This window comes from Phalacrocorax aristotelis, chromosome Z (assembly GCF_949628215.1).
Source record: "Phalacrocorax aristotelis chromosome Z, bGulAri2.1, whole genome shotgun sequence".
Classification (NCBI taxonomy): Eukaryota; Metazoa; Chordata; class Aves; order Suliformes; family Phalacrocoracidae; genus Phalacrocorax; species Phalacrocorax aristotelis.
Genome location: NC_134311.1, coordinates 55818337 through 55844164, shown reverse-complemented (window position 1 = coordinate 55844164; position 25828 = coordinate 55818337). Strand labels below are relative to the sequence as shown.

The 25828-nt window shown below is 37.9% G+C and overlaps 1 protein-coding gene, 1 long non-coding RNA gene and 1 other non-coding gene across 7 annotated transcripts; 2 read left to right on the top strand and 1 right to left on the bottom strand.

The window, feature by feature from the left end:
* On the top strand, positions 1-8229 carry LOC142050841 (uncharacterized). Of its 4 annotated transcripts, none has more exons than XR_012658158.1 (5): positions 1-227; positions 453-617; positions 1525-2107; positions 3786-3970; positions 6929-8229. It is a non-coding gene; the product is annotated as an uncharacterized LOC142050841 (long non-coding RNA). The 4 variants fall into 4 exon arrangements; XR_012658157.1 differs by having other exon boundaries at positions 453-1180; XR_012658156.1 differs by lacking the exons at positions 3786-3970; positions 6929-8229 and having other exon boundaries at positions 1525-3752.
* LOC142050852 (small nucleolar RNA SNORA47) lies at positions 1166-1294 on the top strand. The gene has a single exon (XR_012658162.1). It is a non-coding gene; the product is annotated as a small nucleolar RNA SNORA47 (small nucleolar RNA).
* AGGF1 (angiogenic factor with G-patch and FHA domains 1) lies at positions 3329-25828 on the bottom strand. 2 transcript variants are annotated; one of them, XM_075080052.1, is made up of 14 exons: positions 25510-25828; positions 24814-24910; positions 24075-24280; positions 23132-23278; positions 21013-21201; positions 16567-16636; positions 9944-10055; positions 8646-8697; positions 7431-7532; positions 6904-7069; positions 6580-6662; positions 5441-5568; positions 4517-4616; positions 3329-3680 (listed from the first exon to the last, which is right to left on the bottom strand). In XM_075080052.1, the coding sequence occupies exons 1-14, from the start codon at positions 25684-25686 to the stop codon at positions 3480-3482; spliced, it is 1830 nt and encodes a 609-aa protein (XP_074936153.1). In that variant the 5' UTR covers positions 25687-25828; the 3' UTR covers positions 3329-3479. The 2 variants fall into 2 exon arrangements, with proteins under 2 accessions (XP_074936153.1, XP_074936152.1); XM_075080051.1 differs by lacking the exon at positions 16567-16636 and adding an exon at positions 11615-11969.

The following is a 25828-nucleotide window of genomic DNA, read 5'->3' as shown; positions in this document are numbered from 1 at the left end:
GGGTTGCTGACGGGCGGCCCCGGCAGGGGGAAGCGGGGGACAAGCAGCTCTAAGATCCAAGGCGAGGGGCGGATGGCGGTCCGCAGCGGTGCCGGTCTGGGCGGCCTCCCTCTGCCACCCCCGGGCCGTGCCGCCGCGGGCAGAGCGCCGCGCTGCGGCCGCTGGCCGGGCGGGACAAGAGGAGACGAGAGACGGCGAGGCAAGATGGCGGCGGGCCCGGCGGGAAGGTAAGGACAGCCGGTGGCGGGCCGGGGCCGCGCGGCTTCCCCGGCTCGGAAGCGGGGTCTGAGGCGGGCGGGTGGGCCGGGGCGGCGGGGTAAGGGGCCGCTGGTGCTGCCGGGGGCGGCCGGCTGCCCGGACCCCCCGGCAGGGAGCCGCGTGTACGCGCAGGACGGGCCCCGCCGGCGGGACGGCCAGGCCGTAACTCTCCTTTTCCACCTGCCTTAACCAAGAAGCTTGAGGAGCAGCCGAAGAGGCAGCGTGTGCCCAGTTTGCAGTGCTGGAATAACACCGAGACACTTCGGCGCAAAGGGATGAGAGCGGATGGTGCCCTGCGACACTGCAGGGCTGTACCAGGGCTGTGGCTGGCTAGGCCAGAGAAACCCGTACGCAGGCAGGTATGTTCATCAACAGACAGGTACTGCCGGGTTAAAATAAGATGCAGATGAAAAACATTCATAGGGCAGTAGCTGGATGAGAAAAAAAAAATCCCACGTTCTGTGGTCACAAAAGATATGCAGCACTTACAGAAACTCCGTGTAGAACAAAATCTGTTGGTATGCATATTTAAATACATCTTATTCATAACAGGGTGCTCTTTTTGACATCGCTTCTGCTTCTGCAGATTAGTTATCTGCTGGCTGAAAGCCCCTGTTGGGCCACTTCATACAGCTGCAGCAGCAAAGGGTCGGGTCTTATTTTAAAATTCAGAAATATGTTTGCGAAGTTGGTGCTTTGCAAAATTCACTGTTGGGACTACAGAAAACTGTGTATATGAACTGATAAATGTAATGTTATTCTTAACAGTTTTAAGATTATATATATTCACTAGCAGTATATACACACACCATAAACTGCTAAAACTTTTGACTCTGGATGTATAGAAGAGCAACAGAAATTGTCTAAGTCATTAAGTATCATAAGTTGGAAAAGACAACAGGATGGCTGGAGGACTGAGAAGGTAAGTCAGTTAAACTTTGTGCTGTATCTTACTGGTTATAGCCTCCAACATTATAGTAGTGCAATGGCAACTCATGTTCCCCTCCTGACATGAGGGAAAGCAGTACTGCATTTGCACATAAGGCTTGCTCACCTTTGCTGGTTTTCACCTGACCCATTTGTACTTGAAACTTTCTAAGATGTCACTAAGATAGGGGATGAAAAGCCCTGTTTAGCTCAATACAAGTCTTCCTACTCAATAAAGGCACACAACTCTGCTTGATGAGGATTAGTCAGACCTTATTTTCACTTGTTTTGTTAACAATGCTCTGTGTGTTAATGGCAGTACTTTTTCCACTTTCCTAGGCAGCATCAAGAGATAATGGGATTTGTCACACCAACACTCAATTGTGACTAAGCATCAACTCTTTATATGGAACTGTTTGTTGACAGAGGAAGCTGCAGTACTGAAAGCAGCCAGTGCTTGACTGCATGAGACCATGCCTCTCACAGAAGATGAATGATGGCGTACTTAAAAACTTTATGAAATGCAAACTCAGTTAAATCCTTTCAAGTTTCTTCTTTGCAAGGCAACAATAAACCAGGGACTGACTTTTCTTAGAGCTGTTTCTTGAATAATTGGGGAGAGGGAAAGCTAAGGTTCCTATTCAGGTATGTGCATGATGTCTTGCTCTCCCTTCAGGTTGGTTTGATTTACTATGAAGCTGACCACAGAGGTCAACTTTAAAAAAAAGAGCAAAAAAAAAGGCAAAAACTTTCTTTTAGCATATAGGGTTTTTTTTGACTCCTAGTAGCAGAAGTGCCTTTTTAGATACGTGGTGAACTAAAACTTAACATAGCTGTTTCATACAGGTTTTTTTTTCCACAGCTAGAAATAGGTTGCCTCTGAAAACATGAAGTTGTCAATATAAAGGAATGCAACAGTAAAGTAAGCCAATAATTCATAACTATCACTGAAACAGTAAAAAAGCCCCTGCTTACAAAGGAAAACAGTGAACTGATTTGAACTCAATAAAGCAGTATTGCTGATTGCTGCAGCCATTCAGAGTGCTCATAACTTACTACTGAAGTAAGGTGTGCTTCAGGTTGTTAAAAAACTTGGGTTCTTTAATTATTGAAATAATGTAGCTTGAATATTCTGCTTTTTGTTGTATGCCTCTAAAGACATATTAAGATAAATAGCTAGGAACTTGTCCTGGTTTTACTCAATAGTGCCTGACAGTTGCCTGCATGACGCAGTAGGGGGGGTGAGACTACTGAGGTTCCCTTACTTGGACAAGTATCAGAACTTTAACTTGACTAAAACAGGATTAAGTTTTTCTCATTTTAGAAGAGCACTCCTATCCAGCATACGCACAATGTAGTATCAAGAAGCACACTGCTTAAATTGACAATGATTTATTGTGTTTAGGAACATTCAATAGATACCAAGTGTTTAGCTTCAGTTTGGCAATCCTTGCCCACCAAAAATTGGTTGCTTGGTTTTTTTTTCCTGGCATAATCTCCATTGCCAGCAATGGATGTATCAGAACAAGAAGTTAATAAATAATACACACAGACAGCAGTTTTCTAAACATACCTCCTCTTTTAAAGGCATGATACAGATTTACTAAACAAATCTCAAGCAAGTTCTTCACAGAAGAAAATTTTGCTACAGGCTGTGTCTGAACATTGTTTTCTTCACCAATGCTGGTAGTTTATTTCATGGAGTACAGTATTTATTTTTGAACAGTACTGATGTATCATTTAAAAACAAGTTTTTTTCCCCCCTTAAGGTAACCTGAGACACATGACTAGTACTGAACTGTATGAATTTAAGAGTGGTGTACCTCTTACTGAGCATTTCATGGCAATCATGAATAAACATATAAGAGAGGAAAAGGCAATATGATACTCTGTTAGTAGGGGTCTGGGGGATTTTTTTTTTGTTTCAGCTTGCCTTTAAACCACTGTTCAAATATGAAAGGTATATTTAAATTTAACAGACATTTTGACTTTCCATGAATAATTGTGTGAAAAACACAACTGAAGAAATTTTCTGCTCATGATAAGAATCACTTTCAAGTACTTAAATTTGAATATTCCTCTAAATTCCATTCACTTAATAAAAATGTGTTTTTATAAAAGCATGAAGACTACAGAAAACCAATTAACATAATAGAGTTAATCTTGTTTTCCACAACTGTATTTTACATATCACCATACTTCTGCTTTAGCAAAAGAAAAAAAAACAGAATAAAAATAAATTCTCTCCCAACTATTTACACACAGGCATTACCCCTGCTGTGGGACCAGACACTTTACTCTGCAGTTCCTCTAACCCAAGGTGTAATCTTAGGTGTGTCCCTTTGTGATTTAGGTTCTTGGAAGTTTTCAGCAAACCTTTCTCTTGCTTTATCCCAGTTCTTCTTATTCTTGCTCTGGATGATCTGAACATCTTCAATTGATCCTGGTCTGCTGGTACCCAAACCTGCATGTGTCTTATGTAACTGAAGGTGGATCTGTCAAATACATTAAATATTGTTGTAACTGCAATTTAGGTATTCTAAATAAATCATATTTTATAATACTAATTCCACCCCTCTCCCCATGTGTTTCTCTTTAAGGCTCTACTATACCTAGGTTATACATGGACATCTGAAGTACTGTAAAATGATGTGTCAAATCACCACCTCTAGAACTTCTGATCTAGAGTGCTGAATGATGTCATGTGCCACTACCGTAACTGTGAAGTACTCCTCACCGAGTGAATAGCATACAATCCCTGTGCTGGGTAGTTTGGCAACAAAAGGTATGGTATGGCTCTGAGCAGCACTAGTGCCAAGAGACAACACACCTCTGGTGACAAAAATGGGGCTGACATGGCTGCCACAAGGGCCCAGAACTTTGTGGCTACAGTGACTTTGGCCAGCCTTTCCTCTCTCATGGCCTGTCATCTAGTTTGATTTTTTTATGCTACATCAGCCTCACAGAAAGTGAAGGATTCCACAATAAGCCCATCCTGAATTCACATAAAATAATTTTAGTCTTTCTCCAGACTTTGTATTCAAATATGAAATTATTAATTCAATGGCTAGAAGTTGTCTGTCTTCCCTTGCTTAGTTTCCTTACACAGAGATTACTGGCATTTTCCACTGAAAGGACAATATAATTGAAAAATTTCAAAATACTTCATTAATCAAGTAAAAAATAATTTGAGATTAGACTTACTGAGATTACTCCTTCCTAACTAGAGTTCTGAAATGTTTCAAGTAAATAATGGCTTACAATTAGATGTTTTTCACTGGAAATACATTTGTATTCCTTTTTACTCCAAGTAATAACCACAGACACCTACCGGATCCTTGATACCGCCACCATCCTTGCCCAGGCCTTCCCCTTTCTTCCATCCCATCTTCTCCAACATTTTATGTCCTTTGTTGCTGTTGCTGATTTCACTTTGAAGAAAGTTTAAGATAACTGCTAAGCAAGAGTTAATACAAAGAGTATGCTCTCTACTCAAATACTGAACGACAGAAATGTGCATATGCTGCTTTAGAAACCAGTTACCAAAGCTATTCTAAGCCTCTGGTCAATACCAACTTTCTTAAAACTCCTCCTGAACTACTTGCTTACTTTAGGTGTTACAAGATACAGCATGGGTGCGTGGGAATTGATTGCACTAGGGAAAAGGCAGTATTGCTACCTCACCACCAAATTATCCTAACACACGTATTTCATAGTCTCACATTTCCTTTTACTAACTTATGGACGCCTACAGTTCATGTTTCTTAAAAATAAAAAACACCCCCAAAAGCAACTACAGAAGCAAATAATTAAAGAGGAAGATATTTAAGAGGTGCATAGATGCGTGTTCTATGATAGGCTAGATATTGACAATGAAAGAAACTGCAGGTGAAAAATTTGCATGTATACTATTACTGGGACTGGATAGGAAAATAGAAATTGAGACACTTGAAAAATAGATGCCATTGAAAGTGTCAGTAGTGCAGCTGGGGAGTTCCTTGATCTTCTGAGTTGGTAAGAAAATGAACTAAGCATCCTTACTGCCAACTTGAATTCTGTATGGAAGGTGAGGCGTTAATAAAAAGAGCATACGAACTGGGAAGTGAGAATAGCATACGATTTTCTAGCTCTCCTAACACATTATATAGAGGTAATAAATAATCTAACAAACTGTAATTGATACTTTATAATAGTTTTTTAAGATTCACTAGAGAAGGACGCTGAGGATTCCCACCCTGCCCCCAAACAAACTTACAGATGAACAGAAGCTGGGCTATCATCTCTCTGGAAGGTTCCTTCACTTCCAATGGTCTCTCTGCGTTTTCCTGCTCTATCTTTGTACTTTGGATTCTTCACTGCTTTGTTGTCTTCATACTCTGTGTTCTTTGTAAGCAGATTAAATTCCATCAAGGCAAAGAAAGCAGCCTTTAAATTCTTTACTTTTGATAACTTCACTGCTTCCCTCCAAAAGTAAGGCATCTCCAGCCTATTCCATTAATTCTAAATCTTGTAACAAAAAACTGTAGTTCTCATTCAGTAGTTTCTTACCTTACAGCTGTACCTTGTAAGGTATGTTATTGCCATTATCACATAATAATGTAATATTGCCAAATTCATTAATTTCACGGAGGCTATAAATAAATTAACAAATTCTCTTGAATCTTCTCTTGGTATGAAGAATCAATCTCTCCATAGTAGCAGAAAACCATATGGATGTGCCACTGGATTTTTCTTTAAACATTTTCTGTTCCTCAGCAACTATTTCTTCAGAATAGATGACGTAACTAAGCACGTGTATAGATTCCATATAGAACTAAGCATGTGTATAGGTTCTGTATCGATACTATTTCGGTAGCTGAAGAATTTGAAAGAAACTTTGCCATTCTGTTTTCTACACCAATACTTATTACAAGTGCTAGAAGTAACTCCATATTTAAAATAATCTCTAAAACAGAAGTAACTTTAATACTTATATACTATACTGCTTTTACATTCATGTTGGCATTTTTCTATGGCAAAGCAGACTTACAATAAAAACTGTCTTATGCAATTTTTTCAGTTGCTCATTATTTTTCATTTCCAAATAAATGATAGCACTGCAATTTAGTGTCAACTTAATTTGCAGAATAAAAATAGAAATGTCTTAAGAAATCTTAATCTCAAAAGGGTGAGGAATCTTGTACACATTGGAACAGATCATCTTTTCCTAAACTTTCAACAGAACCTTCATGCCTTGTTACTATCATCTCTGTAGAGGTTTGTGAAGAATTATTTAGTGTACAAAAGACAAGCCTGAGTTAAACTACCAGGCTCAAGTTTGAGTGCATTTCTTTTAAAATAGGAATCACAAAGTAGATGTAGACTTCAGACACTTAACTTCTACTGTAAACTCACCTGTAAACCATATTTTACCCGTATTTGTTTTAATGCTTTTCTTCTGACTAACTCTCTCTCTTCTTTGCTAAGTGCTGGGGAAACTAAAAGGAAGAACACAGGATTGAATTTCTAATTAATAATGAAAAAATATTTTAAAACGTAAGACAACTGTGAGAAATTTTGTTCTAATGTTCTTACACACAGACACACAAAGAAGCAATATATCATCATGTATTGTAGAACTATTCCCAGTTGACAAAATTTTAAGAAAACTGAAGTAATATTATGTTTATAAAGTAAAAAGCTATAATAAAAACCATATCCTGTGATAACATGACTAACCAGAAGGTTCCTTTTTCCTATCCAGGCGAAGATGTGCTCTCACTTGTCCTGGTTCACATCCATCGCAAGTCTCACTGCCAGGATGTATATGAAAAGAAAGCACAGTTTCACCAATCTTCACTTCATCTCCATGCTCCAAGATGTAGGGATCACATTTTATTTTAGGCTACAGCAAAAGAAAGTTTTAGCAACCATGTTAATTAGTTACTGGTGAAGGGCATGAACTCTGCTTCATCAATACTGCTTGTAATTTAGTAATTCAGCTTAGTCTGACAAATGCAGGCAAGTATTTAACTACAGTGGGTATTTCACTCTAGCAACTGCACCTCTAGTGGATTTTTCCTAATATAAACCAAATGTGAAGTATTGTAAATGGCCCCAAAACCAGAAGGAAACCAAGGAAGAGACTAATGCATGTATGAAAGAAGCCATATAATGATGATAGTGATATGCCATAACATATTTAAAATGACCACATGACTACAGTTTTCTGCAATGGACACAGCATTATAACAACAGGTACTCACCTGGAGAATCTGATTTCCATTAACAACTGTTCCATTCTGACTGCCTTGATCCACAAGAACGTAATTTTGCAAATCGTGGTCAAAATATACTTCTGCATGAAACTGATAAATAGAAGCCTAAGTGAAATATTCTTATTAAGCAAATACAGCACAATTTATATGCTATTTTAAAGTAAAAGTGGTCCACAGCCATCAACTATGAATAGCGAGGAAAACAAACTGGCAGTTAACTTTTTGTTTCTACAGATAACGTCATTTATCTTCCTGCCGTTGACTCCTTATCTGCAAAGTGAAATAACTTTTTATATAAACAGTCAGGTACCCATGAAGTACTGAAATGGTAACATTAGAGAAAAATAAAAGCCTTTTGGCTTCTTTATGCACCCAATTTCAAATACATGCCTGAAAAAGTCCTTAACAGCAGGGAAAGATTTGCTCTGGAAATTGTTCAGTATGAAATATGGTACATGGCTGATTAATCAGAACTACCATCTGGAACAGACATAGTAAAGTGCATTTCAGATACTTGTATTTGCAGATGTTCTTACAATTTTTTTTTGTTTGCATGACGTGTCTTTGTCAATCTACATTTTGTTTTATTGATAGTGCTGTATTTATAGTCTGTGTCAAAGTAGGTAGCAAAACAAAGCACATAATTTATCTTTAAGATTTCTTAACCAGAAAAAAATTTCTATCGCTATCTGTTGCTGAAAAAAATTCTGTTAAATTTTCAAACTCCCTGTATATCACTTCATATTTATACAATTACATTGAAATAAAACAAGACCTGTTGCTCTGAGTGCAACTGCTGGGACTGGATTACTTTATGACTAAGTTCTAACTAGCTGACATCTATATTTTATATACCATTAATACTTAACCGAGTAATGTTTTCCTCAAGTTCAATAACCTAGAAATTCAAGATTCAAAGTATAATTTTTTTACTGTGCATTATCCTGTGGATTAGTAAAACTCTAAATAAAAAAAATTTAGCTTTTCTAGACTTCAAAATCACACTGCTGTTGGCATTAAATTCCCATTTAGTAAAATACTGTATGCTTTCCTTTTTCTAACTTCAAACATGGCTAAACCCGTATCTTGCTCTGAAAGTTCTTAAAAAAAATTAACATAAGATTTTGTAAAATTTAAAGCCTTAAAATCTAAAGCTTCATTCATATGCTGATCTACTTTTCAGCAGACAGAAACAAGAGTTACCTTACTGACTCCAACTTCAGGAATCTGAAGTGTGTGTCCAACGTCTTTTTCTCTGTAAAGGCAAGTTGATATATAAATCACGACAAAGTACAAATAGGTCTAATATGTGGCTTATGAAGGTCTATTTCAGTTGAACCTTAATACCATGTTTCTTTTCTGAGCTGTTAGGGAGCTTTACAAATGTAGAACACTGTGTTGCAACACACACAGTGTGGGGATTTGCTTCATATCCCTTCTTCCATCTATGAACTATACACAGCACACAACGAATATATGATAAAGCTGTAGCTTTAGATTTTTGTCTATAAACCTGACATTTCTACCTGAACTTTTATACACATGCAAGGTCTGTAAATAATAGTCTGAACTTTGAATCCTTCAAGCTCTTCAGTGCATCTTGGCATCAGTCTTTAATGCCAAAGTTGAATTCTTTGTAGCATTAGGCAGATAGTACAAGCAATGAAAGAGTAATATATAGAGATTTTTTTGGGGGTCAAAAATACTGCAGTAGGAGGAAGGGATTTTTGTATTAGTTTCTTATACTAGGGGATGAAGAAGTAATGCAGCTAGCAAAGGACTGCTATGCAAATAGCAAGCAGAATTGTCATCTGTTAATCTCCACATAAATGTGCCTAGAAAACTCCAGCTATTAGAACAAATCAAACCACACCTATCAACATTAGATAAAAGCAGCTGAAAAGTCATGAGGTTTTCAGTAAGCATGGAGGAAAGCATTAATTCAGTATTAAATTCATGATCCACAATGAACAATCAGATTTTTTTTTTAATATTAGAACTGGAAGAATGCGTACAGGCTAGCACAAAACCCAACTTATTATTTAAAAATGATGAGCCAACCCTACTGGCATTTAGGTGTGTGAGTAAGTCAGGATATACTTCCCTGTGATACTGAATTTCTGAAGTGTGTTCTTCCATTTCTGAAAAAAATACCTTAGTGGCCCCAAATAAAAGTTTACTTACTTTCTAGATAACAACAGTTTTCAAAGAATGATTTGCAGCTATGCTGCCATTAGGACTTAGACACAAGATCAAGTTATCAATAAAAAATTTTCATGAATGCTTAGCTACATTAACTGCATATTCTGTTATCACAGCAAGCGTGATGTTTTGTGACATGACTTAAATGTCGTACTGTGGGCTAAATGAACTCGGGGTACCTCACAACTGCTGCAAGTGAGAAGGACAAGCATGAAGAGTAGGGACAAGGAATCCTGAGTGGCTTCTGCAGCTTTCAAAGCGAGGTACAGCTATGTATAAGAAACTGCATTCAATTTTACCTTCCAATTGTAGCAGGTTTCACAGCGGTGATAATATAAAGCGATCCAGTCTGTAGAACTGGTGATCTTATTACAATTACTCGGATACAAGGAGGCCAGATCTTTTCTTCATCTATAATTATAAAAAAAATAAATACTGTTACTACCAGAAAGTTACAGTTTTACCCCTATAGTCCATAGCTTTCGAACAACTGATACACGTTCAGCCATTATCTGGCTGAATCCTATGCGACTTTCAGAAAAATAAATGTATAAGCACATCTGAGAGAAAATTTTGATGAGACTACTGTTTCAAGGGCTTTCTAACTACACACTGAAGTATTAAAAATGTTTTCATAATTCTGGTTATTTACATGTGCACAACTGTTTAGTACAGCAATAAAGTACAAATACATTCACAGAATTTACTAGCATTTTATAAATTTATGGACAATTAGTCTCAATAGACCAGAATACAGTTTTACTTTGAGAAAAGGTAGCACCTTTTTGTTCACTACATCAAATATATTTTTACTACTTTTTACTCTTATTAGCACTACGCACCAATACAGATATGAAAAAATAATACATAAGCCTACAGATGCATATGCTTTTTTGCCTCAGAATATAACTACTTAGCAGATACTAACAGCTGTATGAATTCTGTTCTTGGATGAATGTTTGCAGAAACAGTCTCTGATGATCTCAGCTAGCAATATACATGGTAAGACTGGAAGACACTAGCTCAAGGGGTAACAGGAGAAGAGAAACTCTCTCCAGTTTTTATCACTCCAGCATTACTGCAGAAATTATTATTAGAAAATCGTAAGAGAAGGATATTTAATCTGAAAGCCTGGTGGTAGCAAGCACATTTTGAATGACATTAATCACTCAGAATCTGAGTAGTTAAGTAAGTAAAGTAATGAAAACGAAAGAAACTATCTGACTGTGAGCAGGGCACAGGCTGCAATAGACTTCTATAGCTTGTATTTCATTCTGTGATTTGGAATATGCTTTGTATATACATAGTTCCTATTGGTTGCATTAAGCTTTTCACAGGTTACTTCCTCCTCCCTTCCTCCCTCAAGAGACCATTCAGTTCTTGAGAAGGTCTTACGGAGCTAGGAGAACCCTTTCTTTGGTACAAACAGGATACAGGTTTCCTCTCTATGCCCTGTTCCTATATGTTGCTACTGGAATACACACAAAAAAGGATTTCAGATAGTACTGAGTACTCCACATTCATCCATTTCACCACAGTGGATTAATCTTACACTGAATTACATGACTGTTTATGAACAGTATCACAAATATTACACATTAAGCGAGGAGAGTTAATGCACAGAATTACTGTGAGGTCTGTATTAGTATCTCTATTCTAGCAATAGCCTTTCTTTCCTCCTGTCACTATCCTGACCTAAACAAATCTTATTCTGTAACTGAGGTTTCTAGACAAGCACAGGAAGTTATACCCCTAAACAGCTTTTACAAAAACACCACTACTTACTTCTGGCTACTGTGCAAGTAAAGAGAAGGAAACAAATACTGGTTAACATATAGCACTTTTTAATTCACCGTATCTTGTCGCATGCTTTTGGTTTTTTATTATCCAAACTGTTTTCTTGTAGTTTGTTCATAATGGGCTCCTGGAAAAATACAGTAATATCACACATAAAAGCCACAAAAATTCACCTTCATCTTCTGAGTCTTCTGAATCAGCAGTTTCTTCGCTTGTTACTTCATCCTCACTGCTGTAGGCCTCACACTCAGAATCTGTAATTTCACCTTCTTCTGGTTCACTCTCTGTGTCTGCTGTTCTACTGTCATCTGTATATGCTGCAGTATCTGGTGTACTTTTCCGTGAATGCGAATTTATACTATCTGTAGAAATTGATTCTTTGGCTGTTGAACTGTTTCGTGGTTTTGTGTCCACTTTAGTTTTCTTTCTTACATTTGGAGACTCTTCTTCTTCAGTGGAACTTACTTGCTCAGTAGTGGAAAAGCAATTCAGACTGTTAGATGATTTCTGTTCTTCTGTGTCCAAATCCTGGAGGGGAGTTACAGAATGTTACATTCTTTACAGACTGAGTTATTCTAAAGTCTGCTATCAGCCTGGAAGTAAGTTCTTCACTAGGAAAAATTATTTTTAGAACTATTAAGAAATGGTTAAATTTCCAGAAAGTTTAGTGCATGCAATCAACAGAACACTTCAGTAGAAATATTTTCACATCCTATTAGACATGACTGAGACCATCTTCTATTTGGGAAAGTGTGTCTGCACTCCTCTTCTAAACTTCACTTATTCCTTCCTCTTTTCTCACACAAAACTTAAGGTCCTTGCCCTCACTTTCAAACTCGTACAACAGCATCTTGAATATTTTCCAGTTTTGCTTTTCTGACACTTCTGTCCCTCTCAAACAAGTTGCAAGAATTGAGTAAAAGTTCTTTAAATTAAATCTTCATCGTGTCTTCCTCCTGTTTTTGTCATCTTGTCTTTTTCCACAACGGTCCAGAATATCTGGAACGCCCACCTGTGCTTGCCTAATGACCTGCTTTTCCTCCTTGCAAAACTGCAACTTTAACAAAGCCTTTCATCAAGATACTGTCAAGTTTAACTTATGCTATGTGGAACAGTTCTACTGAGAATCTGTTTCCTGCTGCAACAAATTTCTCCATTGACTACCAGACAGATTAGATAACTGAAAGTTCTTCCATTGCCACTTGATTTCATGAGCAGAAAAAAGACCAACATTTTGTTAACTGAGAAATGTAGTTTCAGATTGATTTTGCCACAGTACTTTGAAAATACAACTCTCAATCTAGTAGCCCTGATGACCACCTTAAAAAAAATCCAAAGAGCAAAAAAACCCCACCCCCACAAATGGCTGTAAAAGATAAATTAAAAAGAATCAGATTATAAATTATTTGCCACCTTGGATTCAGAATGAATGCATTCCATTGCCCAGAATTGTACCAGATATTACAAGAAGCAGTTAAAATAAAAAAAAAATCCTTGACTTTTTTCCAGAAAGCTTTTGTATAGACCATTTTACAGTTCAAGATACATGAATTAATGTGAATGTTGATGTTCTGGAAATTAAAGCACCTGAACTTTTTAAAATTGTAAAAACTCATCAGTGGCACCGCTGTAAGACAAACAAGAATTCTTCTCAGCCCAGCAGTCAAGCTGTTGGATATAACTTTACAGTGTACTTTTGAAACACTTTCAGTAAGAGAGCAGATTCTCAGGAATCACCAGAAAATTTTAAAAGACCTCATGCTTTAACTGAAGGAGTATTGGTTTATCTGGGGTTTCTCTATAATGCAGTAGCTCTCCTCCATAAATCCTTTAAGTACTGGAACCAGGAAGGAATGGATCACAAGGTCACTGCCCAATGTTTAAATAACATGTAATAATCCTGCCAAAAGTTAAGACTACACAGTTCATACATATGTCAGACACAAGAATTTCATTAGAAATCTTTTTGGCAAATCTGACGATCACTTTTATGAATAATCTTTTCCAGTGTATTTATCTTTGTTTATGTTTGGTATGGATATTAGATCAATACCTGACATACCAAGGTGCTCTGCAATCCTAAATGTATTTCTTCCCATAATACTGTGAGCTACCAAAGTTTTACTAATCTAATCTGAAAACAGAGAAACTAAACAGTCTCCTCAAATCACAACTGAGGCAAAGCAACAGATGCCTGTGCTGCACTGATGCACAAGTATAATGCTCCAACCACTCAGCTCTTTGTCCACAATGAACCAGTGATACTTGTCTTTGGCATTGCTTCAGGTGTTCTACATTATAAAATAAAAAGGTGCTGTTTTGAAGTCTAGCTACTAAAGAGCAAACTCTCTGTTCTGGGTTGAAAACAAGAATTTTAAAAAACACTCTTACAGACAAACCAAGGACTCTGTACATACATTCTGCCAATACGATCATTAAGCCTGTTTGCAGCATTTCTGTATTTTTCCACTATTACTAAAATCAACTGTTAAAAAAGCAAATAAACTAAATAGTTGTTAAATACTGATAAAAATGTATTTTTTGCATTTAGAAATCCTTGTTCAAAATAGAGGATTTTAAAATTGGGTTCCTGAAGAATACATATTTTGAGCCTTTTATGATTTCACAGATTTATATGAAAATGCACGTCTTGACTATGTCTAATCATTAAGCCTGGGGACAGTGAATATACTCTTAAAGCATTTAAAGGGGTCTTTACTTGCGCTGAAGAAATCCTCTTCCATTATACGACTACTAGTACTAACACAAAACATATGTAGCATACATGAAAGTGTAACTATGTGAACAGCACCTTGCCTTCATGTAGCCATTGCTTAAAAAAAACCAGGAACCAGCAGTAAACAGAACATTCAGTAAATATCATCCTGAATGATCTAACAAATACTAGCAATGCACTTCATTTCTCAATGGCAGGATATTTAACTCTTCTTCCCAAACTCATGATAGAATACATGAAGTATGCAAGTATGTGTTCATTATGACCATATTTGTTACACCATTACCAGGCACATACATTCCTCTGTATGTTACTTTGCCTAATACATCTAAATAGTCAGCAGACCTACCCCAACAGTCATATGTTGGATATGGATTGCCTCTATGTGATTCAGCTTTGAAAAATTTCGTAACTACTCGGCATCACCACATGACCTCTGGCTTCTCTCTCACTAAGCATGTGTAAAGTTGAGAGGTGGGATGAGTCTAATCCATAATAAACTGTTTCTTAACTACCAGGTTGAGTCGGTTCATATTTCTGCATCCCTCATAAAGACAGCCAAAGGTGCAAGTGAAATCAGGATTATGTACCCCATGAGGAGTGATCTTGTAAGAATTATAAATCATGTTTGTGTGACTGGAATTGATGGTTTTGCTTTATAAAGAATAGGTCACAAACTACTGATTACAATGCCCTTCTGAAGTACAGATTGGCCTACTTACAATATATACATGAATTATCATAGAAACTGGAGTGGTTGTAATGAAAAAAATATAAGTATTTTAAGCATTTAACTATAATTCTTTCTTTACTGTGACAGAACAAGGCGTTTTGTTTTTCAAAACTTCACATATTTTGTACTATGCCTGACCAACATCCATGTTCATGCAATTCTTCAGCTGGCTTACATATTACAACTTAATTATTGTGAGCATAATTAGCATAATTCTAACATATGCACTGTTTAAACTGTACTGTGTGTTTTGTATAAAATAAATTCATTTAGAAAACAAGTATGTACAAATACAGCTTTTCAGAAATGCATAGTCTGTGGCTTCTTGGTTTGCTAGAAGTTCAGCAGGCAACTGAATGGATTCATGGGTATTCAGACTGATAAACGTGAGCCATCAGTGTGCCCAGGTGTCCAAGAAGGCCAACAGCATCCTGGCTTGTATCAGGACTAGTGTGGCCAGCAAAAGTAGGGAAGTGATTGTGCCCCTGTACTCAGGACTGGTGTGGCCACACCTCGATTACTGTGTTCAGTTTTATGCCCCTCACTACAAGAAGGACACTGAGTTGCTGGAGCATGTCCAGAGAAGGGCAACGAAGTTGGTGAAGGGTCTGGAGAGCAGGTCTTATGAGGAGAGGTTGAGGGAACTGGGGGTGTTTAGGGTGGAGAAGAGGAGGCTGAGGGGAGACCTTATTGGTCTCTACAACTACCTGAAAGGAGGTTGTGGTGATATGGGTGTTGGTCTTTTCTCCCAAGTTACTAGTGATAGGACAAGAACAAATGGCCTCAAGCTGCATCAGGGGAGGTTTACATTGGATATTAGGAAAAACTCCTTTACTGAAAGAGTGTTCGGGCATTGGAACAGGCTTCCCAGAGAGGTGGTGGAGTCACCATCTCTGGAGGTGTTCAAAAAACAAGTAGACACAGCACCTCAGGGTGTGATTTAGGAGACATGGTGGTGTTGGGTTGATGGCTGAACTTGATGATCCTAGAGGTCTTTTCTAACCTTAATGATTCTATGATTTTGTGATCCAAGGCACTAAATGTTAGATCTTTAGCACTGACTCTCAATTTGAAATATTAATCTGAAATTCAGTATTTTACTAAAGAAACATTTTCAAAGAGTTTAAAATGGCTCTTTCACTCAGATGACTAAACTTTCACTTGCTAGCATTGTTTCACAAGTACTTCAGTTACTGTCTTCCAACGTACATAATACTTGAATTTCCAGTGCAAAATATCTAATTAAAACCCAGAAAAAGAGTAAAGCTCTTCCTGTATCTTAAAGAAGCCATTTTATACACTGGTGGACAGCTCTGAAATACAGGAGACATAAATTTGCCTTACCTAAAGAACATGTAGTTTGGTTAGTCATGACACCCTACATTAATACAGTGACACTAAATATGTCTCTTTCCAAATATTCTAGAATACCATCAAAGTTTTCTTCAGATGTCTTACTTATACAGTGTTTCAAATATATTTCAAAGTAACTCTGTAGATGAACTGATTTCAAATAGCTTTAAAAAAAGCATTAATTCCTTTAGGAAAATAATGTATCTTAACATAAACTACTAGATATTATTTTTCCTTTAATAAAAATATCAAGGTTAAAGGTAAACATCCACAGACTAATGTGTTTGGTATCTCAACTCTACCTTCACCAGAAGCTGCCAATCCAAAAGAAGAAATCTTCAGATTAACCATGGTTTCTGTCAACTGACGTACCTAAAGATGGGATGAATATCAGCAAAAAGTAAACTACATGTGATTAAAAAAAATAAAATCACTGCTTCAAGAGTCTATGGGAAATACTACTTCAAAAGCCTTGTCGCTCCTACAGAAGTAGCTAGGATGTGTCTAAAATGAAAAAGAATACGGCAGAAGTTAATTTTGAGGATGACACTGAAATAAAATTTATTCGACAGTAGTTTAAGAATAAATTGTAATAATTTCTGGAAAAAAGTTATGTCAGATGCTGCATCTAAATTTTCTAATGGCCCAATCTAGCAAGTAGAACTACACGATCAAAATTGCACACAGTCTATTCTTCAACCTGTATGGAAGCACTGGACCTAGATACTGGGCCAGGAATCACATTACAATGGATGCCACCTTGTGATTAGTTTGTTTGGCATTTGGTTTTGGGTTTTTTTTGGTTAGTTTTAGTTTTGGTTTGTGGTTTTTTTGGGGTTTTTTGTTTGTTATTTTAAACTGTTCCAAATTTACTTATTTAAAGGTTGTTTGTGTACAGGAGATAATGATGGTACTTCTTGCCCCACTTTCTTGTATTGGCCCACCACTACAAAAAGGTATCAGAACTGGAATATGTGCCTCAGAGTACCAAAGTATTCCACCCATCCTTTTAGGTGAGCTCCACAGATGCTATCTAATACTTCATCCTGGCAAATAAAATTCCTGATTGTCTATTAAAAGCAAGCATGCATGCATGCAGCATGCTTAGTTTCACAAGTCAAAAGAAAACTATTTGTAATATAGAAGTTTGGTGACTGATAAAGTTCTTGTGTAAATCAGGAACATTCCTCAGGACATACTAAGCATGGGAGTTCTCCACTAATGTTTTGCAATTAGAAGTACATTCATTTTAGCAGACACTCACTAGTATTTTCTTGTTTGGTAATTCAGCTTGTTAAAAATACAATAATATTTCAATACATTAATTTTATTCTCTAGATTCTCAGATTTACATTGGTTTTTCAAGAATGCAGCAATATTTGTGGGGAATACACTTGCCATTTCTGTAGTGTTAAGTACCCCAACTTACTACTTATTAATAGATACTATGTGTAAGATAGCTGAGTGCCAATTCCTCACAATAACTACAAACTAAACTGCAATTAAGAAACCCTCCTGTGACCAGAAACAGAAAGTTATCAAACTGGCCCAGTTATGATCTATTTTTAATTTAAAATAGATCAACTTTAGTTTAAATAGAATAAGTAATTCAAAAAATCACACGCAATTCTTTTAAAAACTACACAGCTACCAGCGCTGTCTATGTAGAAATATTTGCTGTGATAATCTATACACACAGCTACTAAATTCCCTTATTTCTTGAATTTTTAAAGTACTACTAAGTATAAATACTTGTTTACATTTACTCCTAGAACTGAAGAGAGAGCGAAACAAGTTTAGCAAGTGGTTCGTGTACTTGAGGTTCTATAACTACTGCTCAGTCTTCCCCACCTTCACATGCATATTCGTATAAACCACCTCATCTTCATCCATGAATAGAAGTTTTCAGGGGGTATACAACATATTCCAAGAATTAGATCCTGGTATTGCTTTATTTACCACTATCAGTGGTCTGCAGACCAGGCCATAAACTGAACAATTCTCCTACTTTTACTGGTTGTAGAAAAGTCGAGTAAAACCTACTTAGGTCAAGAAATCAGGTAATGCTTGGATGCATTTTTCAGGCTAGCAGCACAATTTAGTAACCAATTTGAAAAAGCAATAATGAAGTACTAATCTTCAAATAATTGTCACAACTTTAATAATTTAATCAGTTTCAGGGATAGGTTTTATTTTAACTTTGGGCTTTTTTTTTTTGTCAAGAGTGGCAGAGGGAACAGAAGGAGAAGGCTGGGCATAAGTGTGAGGAAAGAATTTCAATAGACAATGCTTCAGCTTCAAAGTTCTACTTAAAACCAGGCATTATAGGTTTTGTTTTAGGATGTAAAAAGTAACTAGCATGAACTAATTAATGCCTTTACCAATATTACACCAAACTGGACATCAATAATATTCCCAAGAAAGGCATCTATGAACTGGATTGTGCAGCTTAAACTATTTTCAGTTTCATAAGAGAAAAATCTATCTTCTTTTATTCTAAAGTAACTTTTTTTTTAAAATGAATGGATTTCTTATATGCTTAAGAACCACACAACAAGAATAAAGTATTTTAACACAGCTATGTAAAATATGACAGTAAGGTGCATTGATTTTTCTAAATCTAATAGTTTATTTACATAAAAGTGCACTGACAAAAAGGCATTCTTTTCTTTTTGGAGTTTAAAATGGAGAGTAATTGCTTTAAGTTTCACTTGTATTTTCTATTTTTCTAAAACAAAAAAGGTAGAAGGCCTTGATCCTTATTATGAGACTAACTTGCACTTAACTGTTCACAGATGCAAAGATCTGTTGCACTACGTAACCTGTTTTAAATGTTTTTCCTGTTACCTTTTTGGTCAAACAATTCCCAAATAAAGTACTCAGTTCATTATCAATAAAACATGTAATAAAAAGTGGATGTTTACCTCCTACCTTGTGACTGTGCAAGGCTTACACAAAAGATTTGTTAACAATACCATATATATAAAATATTTTATCAATATAAAATAAGCTAAAGACAAGTGGCTATTTGTAGCATGTTCAGATGACAGAAGCAGATTGTGATAAGATCCCAAGATCCCAAGATCCCAAAAAGTAGTCAAAATTATGTTAGGTCGGAGCTATATATGCCACAGAACTTCTATAAATACACTTGTTGGTTTAGGCCAATATGTAACAGTTAATCATAGAACTAGATTTACGAGACCTCTTAATTGCACAATATGATAAACAAGCTTTCCTACATTCCTACAAGCTTTCCATGATGCTTTCCAGACACACGATGAATAACATTCTGTATTAACAATGCCTTTTGAGAGTGGCAGAACGCTAGCTCAGCAGATGCACACAGCACGCCCAGAACTTGGATGCTGGTAAAACTCCTAGCTTCAACTGCATGAGCACCCTCTGTTAAGTCTAAAGGATTGTTATACTTAGTGTTGCTAAGTATCTGCTTCAAGCTTTCAAAATTGCATGGTTCACATGAAGTTTTCTCAAAGTGTAGAAATTCCCACATTAGCCATAATCTATTTCTAAAATCTGTAATCGATCAGCTACCACTATCCATTTAACCTACCTTCACTGTTCCTTAATGTAAACAGTTTGCATTTTCAAATCTTTCAGAATACTTCAATCCTGACAGAAAATTTTTAAACGCTGTACTGATGCTATGTAACTATCACAGAAGACTACCTGTACACTAACATAATTATTTCAGATTTCAACCAGCCAGCTTGACTGAGGTCTACGTAATGAAATTATACAATGGTTAAAGCAATAGCTTTAAAAAAAATGCAAACTAAGGAACACTGCAAACTAAAGAAATCAATGCATTCAATTAAATCTTAAGTAATAAAAGCAGAATAGGCCTATACAAATTTGATCAACATCAATAATAGTGTTCATTAAGAAAATGCTTCTTGAGGTTTAATAGCTGCATTACAATAAAACTTCTGGTGTTTAGGGAGCAAGTAATGTTTTTGAAGGCAGTCACTATGTACTATATGGTATGCTTTCTTAGCAATCACAAAACTAACATAAAAAAACGTCACTTGCTTTAACTTAAAAAAACAAGTTAATTACAATGGGCATTTATTAAGATGTCCGGCTCATCCACACACTAGGGACAACAAAAATGTACTGACCAAATAAAATACCAATAGGAGACCATAATATGCAAAGAATTAGAACTTCACAGACATTTCATCAACCCCAAATGATGGTAGAGACACAGCAAAATGTCAACGGAATGAGTGTTGGAATACAGAATCACAGAGAAGGAGTGGTGTGTATATTCATTTTCAAAACCTTCAGTAATTTTTTGATTCATCACGTGAATTAAAAAAAACTGCAACGACAAAAAACTCACAACCTAAAACCAAGACACTGAGGTAACACTGAATTTCTGACGTAAATCCAGCCCACACAGTATCCTGAATTCATTCTACTGTGCTTGCTAATCAGAGAGCTTCACTGACACTCAATTTCAGACACCTATACAGTTGTAAAAGTGACACTTAAAAAGTGAGGGAATCCAAGTTTAAAGTTTCATCCTTAATCACCGACTGGGAAAAATATTTGAACACTAAATACATGTTAGCAACCTGCTGTATATAGTTTAAAGATGTTTGAATCCTTCAGAAAATAAGCATATATCTACATAAAACCAAATCCCACCACCGATAAATTACATCATGAAGAAAACCCAAACAAACCAGGTTTTGCATTTTCTATGTTAGTTCTAAAGTTACCTTATACTCATTTGCAATAATCCGCTCTGGTTCTTTCCTCTTCTTTTTCCCTTTTTTATCCTTAGTGTGCTGAGTACCAGAGGCCTGATAAGACTGCAGATCCACTCGTGAATGAAACTGGTATCGGCCGCTTTCCACATCACAGTAGTAATAAATTCCAGTTGCTGGATCATAATACAGTTGATTTTCCTTTATGAGAAGCATAAAGAACAATGTTATCATTACTTCAATAAATACATTGTCCAGAGACACACCCCATTAATTAAGAACAACATACTAAGCTAAAAAAAACAACAACCAACCACCAAACACTCAAATGCACTGAAGAACTGTGGTGGCTTGACCCTGGCTGGCTACCAGGTGCCCACCCACCTGCTCTCTCAATCCCCCCCCTCAACAGGACCAGGGGAGAAAAAAAGGCAAAAGCTCATGGGTCAAGATAAAGACAGGGAGATCACCACCATGGGCAAGCCAGATTTGACTTGGTGAAAATAAATTCTATTTATTGCCAGTTAAAAGTGTTAGAAGATGAGGAACACAAACACCACTCCCTGCCCCTTTTTTCTCCAAGTTCTACTTCACTCCTTCATTCCCAACTCCTCTACCTCTCTTCCCCCTGCCCAAGTGGCACAGGGAGATGAGGAGTATGGGGTTGCGGTCAGTTAGTAACAGTTCCTCTCTTCTGCTCCTTCCTCCTCTTTTCCTCTGCCCAGCATCTGTCCTTCCCGTGCACTGCAGCCCCTCAAGAACGGCTCCAGCGTGGGTCCTCCACAGACCACAGCTCCTGCCAGGGGAACCTGCTCTGGCATGGGCTCTTTGTGGGCCACAGCTCCTTAAGCAGCTGCTCTGCTGTGCAGTCCTCCACATACTGCAGTGTGGTTATCTGCTCCAGCATGGTCCTCTTCCATGGACTCCAGGGAACTGAGTGCTCTGGTGCCTGGAGAACCTTCTCCTGTTCCTTCTTCTTCGACCTTGGCATTTGCAGGGTTGTTTCTCACACTGCCCCACTTTCTTCCCCCCTTCACTGCATACGCACTCCACTGTGTAGTGTTTTGCCCCTTCTTAAACATGCTTTCACATAGGCACCAGCAGCTTCTCTGATGGACTCAGCTGCATCCTGCAGTGGAACCATCCGTGCTGAGGCAGCCCCTGATCTCTTCTCGCAGAGGCCACCTTTGTAGCCCCTGGCCCCGCTACAAAACCTTGGCAGTAAACCCAATACAAGAACACTTCCTGTAATTCAGAACATCTACTGAAGAAGGAAATATAATCTTTTGTGTAATTGTGCCATAAACTATAATCTGTAGCCCTAAACAGTTATGTTTCTAACTAAATTGACAAACTTTGCCAAAAGCAATGGTATCATCTAGGACATTAAAAATTAAGTCCAGAAGCATCCCTGCAAACTCAAGTAGTTTTGTGTACTTTTGCATGCACCTTTATTTTTTGAGTTGAGTTCAATGTAACGCTGCAGACAAAACCTGTTTTCACCACAGTAGTTCCACTGGGATTTGTGACAGCGTACCTATCTATATGCGTGTACATAGACACCTATCTCATAGGACAAAACAAATACCCTCTGCCCCAAATGCTCTCTTACAAAAACTGTGTAGTAGAAATTAACCATTATGAAATTTTGATCTGCCCTCTGATACCTTTCTTTCTGGTAAGATCAAACCTGTTGTAACCGTACTCAAGTAAAAGTAAAAGTATTTTGTGTATTTTCTCTCAACACGCTTTTCACTGTGGACAAGCCACTGGCTTAGTTCAGGAATCTGTCTTTTTCTAAACAAGTAATCTTTTAGCTCAAGCTTTTAATTTTGAAAGAGTTACAGAGCAGCTTTATAGTATAAAATTCCTACAATACCAAACATGTTGAAGACCTAGGAGACATCAAGAAGAACTGAATGAAAATTTAAATTTATATCTTAGCCTGCTATCTTTAATTTGACTGAAATAATTGAACAACTAACAAACTTCCATTACTATTCATCTTCAGTAACACATTTTTCAAATTATAGAGTCAGCTTGGATCTTAAGTTCTTTGCTCACATCAACTTCTGCTACTAAAACTTTGCAATAGAGAAAAAACATCTCGGGTTTTGAAAATAATCCTTACCGAATTATAGTAGAATCCAGTGCTATGGTCATAATACAATCCTGTATTTTCGTCATAAATAAATCCAGTTTGTGAAACGGCAGCTTCTGCAGCAGCTCTCAGGCTCTCCGCCAAAGAACCCTCTGGAACTGAAGTATCTTCTGCTTCCTGATACCAGAAAGTAAGAAATTAAATTTTCTTCTAAAAGGAACCTCCTAGGTTCTCTAGCATTTTACAATGCCATATTTAAAAAAACAAAATAGTGCTTTATGGACTTGGACTGATTGAAGAACTATTAAACAAGAAGGCAAAAATCTAGCTTAAGTTTACTGGTAAATTCCTACTGACTTCAATGGGACCAAGACTTCATCCTGTGCCTTTCATTCTCCCCAACATTTATTCAAAAGCAGTTCACTTCAAAAATATATACAGTGATTATCTTTCAGTATATTCCTAAAATAAGACTTCTGTTCTTCATTCCATTTCAGTTGCTAGATGCTGAGGCACAAAATCAGTTAGTGAATGAGATGAAGCGAGTGATCTAAGAGAAGGCTGGATAGCCTAACAAAATAACAAAATAAACCTCCCCCAACAACTTTCTTCTCCTGGTATCTGGCCTCCTTATATCAATGGAGGGGGAAAAAAGGGTACACTTTAGGACAGTCAGTATGGTCATATTGAACATATTTTGCTGATAAAAATATGCCATGCTTCCAGGCTATGTAGGACATACGCTTTAGAATGTGCATTTTTTAAACAAACCCAGGAGTATGTTACACTTGGAACATACTACACAAAGAACTAGCTTCTAAAGCACAACGATATTTGTCTGCTATCACTAGCACCACAGTACCACAAAAAATCATTTCATACAGTGACATCAAGACCAAAAGCATATCTTCTAAATGAAATGAAATGACAGTGCTGACTTCAAAATTGGTAAAACCCCAAACAGTTCTATAACCTGTGAATTCTGGACTAAATTTTCCTCTTCTCCACCTTCAGCAACTCCTGTGCTATCCATCCTTAAAGGAATACTAGCATCTGTTGTCAATTCCTCTGTGGAATTATGCTCAGTGCCTTCTGTCCCATGATCGTGCTGCACTGGCAGTTCCGTTGCACAATCCTGAGCATCAGTGTGATTGTAATAATTTTCATAGTAGTAATAATCTGCAGGGCAGGGGGCAAAAAGTTGAAGTTGCATAAATTAGCAAAGCAATATTTTACACAATGCAGTTTAAGGATCCTAAACCTTAAACTGGAAATTTATGCATATAAGTAGTTTAATGAAAATCAATTATTAGGTGGTGCCTCTGCTTTGAATTTAGTCTACTCTTACTGGACAAAGTATGTCTTGTTTTAATATACTTTAAAAATTCGTAAAACACATATCAGATTACTACAAAACAAATTACTATGGCGTGAATTCTGCTACAATCCATGCTACATTTTATCCTGTTAAATATGCATAAATATCCAATAGGATAAAATCCTTACAAAAGCAATATAATATATATATTCATTTGTTATATATCCTCATCAAAGGAATGGCTTGAATAAACAGGAAGTGGTCCAAAAGACAACGTCAGGTTACTGAGTTAGTACAGCTAACAATAAAGACTTGAAAGGTATCTTATATAAAAAAACTTTCAAAATAAGATACTGTTCTAAATGCCTGTTTAAGCAATTGCCACCCTCTCTACCTGCTTGTGACCACGCAGCATAGTCGTCTGTCTGAACTTCTACACTAGATGTATCTTTTTCCTTCCCGTTACGGATTTCCTTACTGAGCTCTTCAACCTGAAAAAAAACCAGCATGTTACAGAATACAACGCTGTGTTTTAGGGATCTGTGTCAGAAAAGAGTATCAGCCTGTTTTACACTCTATAATTCAAACAAGACATAACTGCATAACTATTTCGATTGATCTTTATTTTGCAGGAGACAATTTTCTACTTGGATGGCTGGCATAGCGAAAAACATAATTTCTGCTCACGAAGGGTATAATAATAAACCCAAGCACTTGGGAGGAAAAGGGAAAGAAAATAACAGTTATTTTTAAGACGCCCACCCTGAAAAGTTGAGTTTCAAGCAATAACCACTGTTCTGTGGACACAGACCGTGGCATTTACAAAATCACGTATCCGCGGGACAGTTCTTCCACTCTTCCTTTACCTCGCCTTGGTTAACAGCCTCTTTCCTTCTGCTAAATGTAGTTTTTGTTTCCTACTGAGAAACCAACTTTGGGGCCGAGAAAAGGCTACCACCCTCCCCACCGCCACCCCCACGCCGTGTCGAGCTAAACGCCGCCTCGGGACGGCAAACCCAGCAGCGGGGACGCCTAACAGGGCTGGGGCGGGAGAGGGGCTCGGTGGAGGCGGCTCCGGGCGGGGGCCTACCTGCCTCCTCAGCGCCTCGCTGCCCGCCCGCGCCTCGCGGTAGAGGCGCTCGGTGCGGCGCAGCCGGCGCTGGGCCCGCTCCAGCTGCCCGCGGCAGGCGCCCAGCTCCTCCTCCAGCGCCGCCACCCGCTCCCGCAGAGCCCGCCGCTCGCCGCCGCCGCCGGGCGGGGAGGCCATGCCCGCCCGATCCTCACTCAGCGCCCGCCGGCCGGCCGCCGCCCGGCGCCTGCGACAGAGCGGCGCCCGCGGACCCGCCCGCCGGCCCCAGCCATGGCGCCCGGCAGGGCGCGACGGCGGCAACGGCTTCCCTACGCTTCCC

Bases quoted from the DNA above. Each gene is read 5' to 3' on its own strand.
- AGGF1 (XM_075080051.1), bottom strand. From the start codon at position 25,686: ATGGCCTCCCCGCCCGGCGGCGGCGGCGAGCGGCGGGCTCTGCGGGAG. The intron at 24,911-25,509 runs GTAGGCCCCCGC...GTTTTTTTTCAG, and splicing joins GCGAGGCGCTGAGGAGGCAG to GTTGAAGAGCTCAGTAAGGA. The intron at 8,698-9,943 runs GTAAAATTGAAT...TTGCCTTTACAG, and splicing joins AAACCTGCTACAATTGGAAG to AGAAAAAGACGTTGGACACA.